Genomic DNA, 6,130 nt, shown 5'->3' on the forward strand with positions numbered 1-6,130 from the left:
CTCAATAATTATGCCTCTTGACTAGATTTTGGGTTAATATTCCACATTAAGAACAAAAGGCTCTCAGCATTCCTAGCTATGGCCAAAGAAAAGTGAGATCAAAGTATTTGCAGTGTGTTCTATCTTTTTTTACTGGGTTCTCATGAGGCATTAGCAAATATTTTTCTATTTTTTTAAATCACAAATACTAAAGCAAGTCAAACATAGTTTCTTCCTCTTGGAGGTTCTCATGAGGTATTACCAAAACTTTTTTATTTTAGTTTTTTTTTTTAATCACAAATGGTAAAGTAAATCATAGTTTCTTCCTCTTGGGATTTTAATTTTCTTCTTGGGGGGTTTAAATTATTGGTTAAGATTATATTTCTGAAATAGGAATGTACTTATGCAAAAATACCATCAGAAAAGAAAAAAAAACCTTTTCCTCTACTCTCTTATGTCTAGTGAATGAGGGCTGTGAATTAAATTAACAAAGGAAGATTAGCAGGAAAAAAAGGCACAGTTTTTTTATTAATATTTACATTCACAGGGGTGGCTGGGTGGCTCAGTCAGTTAAGTGACCAACTTCGGTCATGACTTTCATCATGATCTTGCGGTTCACAAGTTTGAGTCCCAAGTTGGGGTCTGTGCTGATGGCTCGGAGGCTGGAGCCTGCTTCAGATTCTGGGTCTCTCTCTCTCTCTCTCTCTCTCTCTCTGTCCCTTCCCCACTCACATTCTGTCTCTCTCTCTCTCTCTCTCTCAATCTAAAAACTAAACATTAAAAAATACATTCACAGAGTTAACTTAAAAGCAGTGAAGCTCAAATAAGTGTTTAAACTTGAGGGCACATATACCATTTAACAGAAGAAGCAAAAGTTTGGGCTTCAGGGGATGACAAATTCTGGGGAAGTGACTAGGAAAAATGTGGAGGGATTAACGAAAGAGAAGGGCTATTCCAGTAAGGCGTGTTTGTGCAACCTTGTCTCGGCATCGACTTCTCTTCCATGTCTGGTGACGAGAGTGCTCCTCTCTTGCTGCTGCAGGGGTGCGGAGGCACGTTTCCCAAAGGGAGAGTCATGCTTGGCTTTTAGGCAGGTGAGGGCAGGGCAGAGAACTCTTCCTGAATCTGTTGATTCTCCGTTGCCTTCAGCTCAAAGATATCCTTAACCAGAGTAGCATATTTTGAGGTGGCATATTCTGATCCCCTTCAACATAAAATCCTTAAAAATTTTTTTCTTAAATGTTAGTTTTTGGAACTAGAGAGAGTGTGAGTAGGGAAGGGACAGAGAGAAACAGAGAGAAGATCCCAAGCGGGCTCTGTCCTGACAGCAGAGAGCCCGACATGGGGCTTAGACCCAGAAACTGCGAGAGCGTGACCTGAGCCGAAGTCAGTCACCTAACCAACTGAGTCACCCAGGCGCCCCCAAAATCCTTAAAATTTAAATCAGACGGTTGGCTCCAATCTTATGTTAATGCAAAGTCACTTCATCTTTCCAATGCTTGGGAAGTGAGGTTCTAGCAGAGGTGAGGGGAGTTGAGGCAGGCAGGGAAAGGTTTGGAGGGTGGGGCAGATGCGGGCTCTGGGTGGGGACGTCTGAGCACCATGGAAATGGGTTCCTCACTTCTCAAGGTTATCTAGACTTAATCTTCCTTTTTTCCCTCCTGTTAGGTATTTACATAGGCCTCAGTTTTTCTGGATTTTGGAATTATGATGATACCACATGGTATAACCTGACAGATATGGTCTATTCCCAACTTGGAGAAGGTAATTCCTCTAATGGTGACTTCATCGTCAGGATCCCATGCACATCAGTACTTGATCAGTATCTATGAAATGTCTCTGCTTTGCTGAAGAGTTCACCTTTTCCTTACTTTTTAACCCTTAGAACACACCAAGCTTTCAGTGGTGGATATGGTTTTAACAAATCACTTTTTAGTTCTCCTCACCTCTCTGGGTCTTTTTGTAAGTGAAGATCTCCGTTATCCATCATCCTCTGCCTTAACGGTATGTGAATTGCTTTTAAATACATTCCTATTGCAGAAATACAACTCAGTCAATAATTTAAAAACTCCAAGAGGAAAATAAAAATTCTAAAGAGGAAAAAACTGTGTTTGATTTACTTTACCATCTGTGATATAAAAAAAGAAAAGAAAAAGTATTTGCAAATGCCTCATGAGAACCTCCAAGAGGAAGAAACTACATTTGATTTACTTTAATATGTGTGATTTTTTAAAAATATAAAAAAATATTTGCTAATGCCTCATGAGAACCTAGTGAAAGAAGATAGAGCGCACTGCAAATACTTGGATCTCACCTCTTGTCTACATAAAGTACACATGATCCTGGAGCGATGGGTGGTGTGTCTTAGAATGTAAATGCTTCTTCCTTTTAGAACATGTAAAAGCAGAATACAATGGCTTTTTCCTTGGCCTCACAGTGTTGAATGTATCCCTTGGAAATGGTACTAGTTTTATTGCCACACAAAGTTTTAAGTTTTAAACATGTACATATAGAAAGTTATTTATCTATTTATAGTTATATATGTTCCCAAAATTCTCTCTGGTCATTTATGCAGCTAAATATAGTATTACCAATGAACACAAATTAGAAAGTTAGCATTGGGATTGAGAGAAAGGGCATATACATTTTGGAGAGGGTACGTAATGCACATACCACGGAATTCCTAAACATGTCAATAAACATTTCTCAAAGACCACTGCGACAGAAATAAGAACAGTGACAGATTTGGAAGCAGTAGAAAAAAGGGAAGAGGGAGTATAGGAGGGCTGATAGCGTTGGTTGTGAAGCAGGTATTTCTTACACTTGGGGGTTATCACCTTTCTTCAGGTGTATGAATATTCAGAGCCGGCCCTCCTTCCTCCCCGTTTCTGAGGAAGGACCGTTTGTTGCTGAAACAACCAACAGATCTGACCTTTGCTGTGCTTACTATGTCACTGGTGACGTAGATGCTTGAAGAAGCCAGGCAGTGACTTAAGTCCAAAGCACAGAGGATTGGGCGTAGGTTGTGCAGTGAGGGCTGGTGCCAGACGAGGCGGGAGAAACAGGTGACTGTGGAGAAAAGAATACGTTAAGGGATTTCCTAATCCCACTGGGTGACAGATGTAGTACCTTTCTGTACCCTTCTAAACTCCTCCATACACAATGGAGTACTACATGGCAATGAGAAAGAATGAAATCTGGCCATTTGTAGGAAAGTGGATGGACCTCGAGGGAGTCATGCTAAGCGAAATAAGTCAGGTGGAAAAGGACAGATACCATATGTTTGCACTCATAGGTCTAACGGGAGAACAGGAGAAACCTAATGGAGGATCATGGGGAGGGGAAGGGGGAAAGAGAGTTGGGGAGATAGAGGGATGCAAAACCTGAGAGACTTATGAATACTGAAAACAAACCAAGGGTTGAAGGGGGAGGAAAGGGGGGAAAAGAGGTGGAGGTGATGGAGGAGGGCGCTTGTGGGGAAGAGCACTGGGTGTTGTATGGAAACCAATTTGACAATAAACTATTAATAAAAAAAAATAAACCACTACAGGATTTTTAAAAAATCTCAGATCCTTTCTGTAATTAAGTTCAAGTACAAATAAATTAATAAAACAATGAAACAAAACAAAGACCAGAGAGGAAATCTCCAGGATATTATATAAACTATGTTAGAGGCTGGTTTTAATGGGTGACACTCCTTACTGCTGGGATACAAAAAGTATCATATCCTTTAGTATAATTCAAATTGCTATGTTTTGTTATGCTTTCTGATATGCAAGCAAAAATTAAAGTGTTTTTCTTTTCTTGTAGTTTTCAAGGGAAGACTTTTGTGGTTTCGAAAGGGTAAGAAACTTGAAATTTCCAAGGGTTGGTTAGAAGTTAAGTGTTTGCTTGGAGCTGCTGGGTGACTCAGTCACTTAAGCGTCTGACTTTGGCTCAGGTCATGATCTCACGGTTCACTAGGTTAAGCCCTGTGTCAGGCTCTGTGCTGACAGCTCAGAGCCTGGTGCCTGCTTCAGCTTCTGTGTCTCCCTCTCTCTCTGACCCTCCCCTGCTCATGCTCTGCCTCTGTCTCTCAAAAATAAGTAAATATTAAAAAAAGGAAATATTTCCTTGATGACCATGTGTACCTGAGAGATGAGGTACAAGATAAGAATTGGCAACATACATCATTCCCGTTACTATGATACTGTTTACAGTTTGAACTTAAAGAAACTTACTTCCAGCAAACATGAAGCAATGCTCTCTCCTTCCCTTTCAAAGGAAGAAGTATATCTCCTTGTTTCATTCGCCACCCCCATCCCTTCTTTGCATGTTCTTTCTAGAATGGTTGTGATTGTTAAGGTGTATTCTGCACAATGGCACCCCCTTGAAAAGAGAGACGGGGCTGAAATTTGGCTAACACTTTTCTCCCCAACCCGTCTACCCCTGTGTGGGCCTGTGCCTGCCTGGAGAAAGGGGCACTTCTAATTTTCACAGAAGTGCCATTTAAGCTAGCCACGGGTCTGCTGCTGGGTGGGGAGGGGATACCTTCAGTCATTTCTTTCCTCTTTGTTATTACAAAGTCAAATTTTGTGATTCAAGTGGGCCATTCCCATCAACATATAAGCATACTTGGAACCCACCATAAAATTATGAGTATTCCTAGCTACTGCTGTGGCCCTTCCCCCTTCCATCCCCATACAGGCCTGTAGGTACACACACACACACACACACACACACACACACACACTCACCATCCAGAAGGAACACCTACATCTCAGGACACAAATGGAACTGACTTCCTGTCACACTAATGGGAGGAAATGTAAAGCAGGGATCCGGGAGGGCCAAGTGGGCAACACAGATGTACGTTAGAAAGAACAGGGGGAAGTACCTGTCAAAATAGAATTCCAAACCTGGCGCAACTCTGTCATTGAAGAGCGAGGGGGAAGGAAAGAGAGCTGCACGGATGAGACAGTAAGAGAGCTCACCACCCAGAGACCCCCGTGAAGGAGCGGGATGCCAGAAACAGTGACAGACCTAACACATAAGCTCTGAGCTCTGACAGAGGAAGGAGCTTTATCTGTGGCTCCACTCTGGATCCGCGTCCAGCTTGGCGCCTGCCACAAGGTAGGCTTAGTAAATATTTGTTCAAATAATGGAATCGGTGTAAAAAAATTTACAGTTCCGAATTCTGCATTTAATACTTGGACAGAACCAAAACTCCAGATCCAATGAGGAGGAAGGGAGGTGATTTTCAGTGGATGACCAGCCTACTGTGAGACCCTTGTTCGGTGGGAGAACCAATATGGGGAATAATTCTGGAATCTGATAGAAAACCGTGTAGCTCAACACAAATGATACAGTTTAAGGGATAATTACCAGAAAAGAAAAGAAAATATGTCCTAAAGCTTCCAACCCACCAGAGGAAGGGAAGAAGATAAAGATAATAATCCACTGGTTCACACAAAAAGCAAGAAAGGAGGAAGCCAGGTGCAAAGATAGAAGAATGGAAAACCAGCCATGAAGTGAGATACTAGAAATCAACCCAAATATATCAGTTAAAACTGAATCGCGCAGGTTGCAATAAAAAGACAGAGGAGACTGTAACCTGAGCTTTTCTCCTTACCCCTCGGCTCCCAATAATTTCCATCTCCAGTCCATTTGGCTGTCAGCTCAGCAGTGTTGGGGATGCTGAACAGGTGGACGCAAAGCCTGAGCGTTGAGGAGCCCCACTGAGGAGACCTGGCACGGCTTTCCTCCCATGGGTTACGTGAGAACAAGGCATTTGGCGACACGCAGGCGGAGGCCCGGACGGCAGGGACCTCCTGGAGAGAGCTTGGCTTGCAGAGCTCTGGGGATGCCCAGAGAAGGTTTCAGTCAGCCTCGTGAGAGAGGCTGGTCTCCTGGAGAGAAAAGCCCAGTGGGAAGACCCTGCCTGAGGTGAGCAGTGTGAAGGAGATGGAAGCAAAGAAGCCTCTTTCGGGTTCTGAAGTGACGGGGGGAATGGCAGCCCAGAGGTGGAGAGACCACTTCTGGTACTCCACAATCTGAGATGCTCCCCAAACCAGACTTGATGCTCCCTTCAAAATACATCTAAGCCAGCCCACCATGCTGAGAGCATAAAAGACATTAGAATCAGACCATACACCAGAGTCGCTGATGGAGA

The 6,130-nt window shown here is 42.9% G+C and overlaps 1 protein-coding gene across 1 annotated transcript in view; it reads left to right on the plus strand.

The window, feature by feature from the left end:
- CATSPERB (cation channel sperm associated auxiliary subunit beta) overlaps positions 1 to 6,130 on the plus strand; it is a 107,980-nt gene that overhangs the window by 36,909 nt on the left and 64,941 nt on the right. Inside the window, exons 8-9 of the mRNA XM_029952163.1 lie at positions 1,648 to 1,743; positions 1,865 to 2,055. Coding sequence (XP_029808023.1) covers positions 1,648 to 1,743; positions 1,865 to 2,055 — 287 coding nt within the window. The remainder of the gene's footprint in view (positions 1 to 1,647; positions 1,744 to 1,864; positions 2,056 to 6,130) is intronic.

This window comes from Suricata suricatta, chromosome 9 (assembly GCF_006229205.1).
Source record: "Suricata suricatta isolate VVHF042 chromosome 9, meerkat_22Aug2017_6uvM2_HiC, whole genome shotgun sequence".
In the NCBI taxonomy this organism is placed as follows: Eukaryota; Metazoa; Chordata; class Mammalia; order Carnivora; family Herpestidae; genus Suricata; species Suricata suricatta.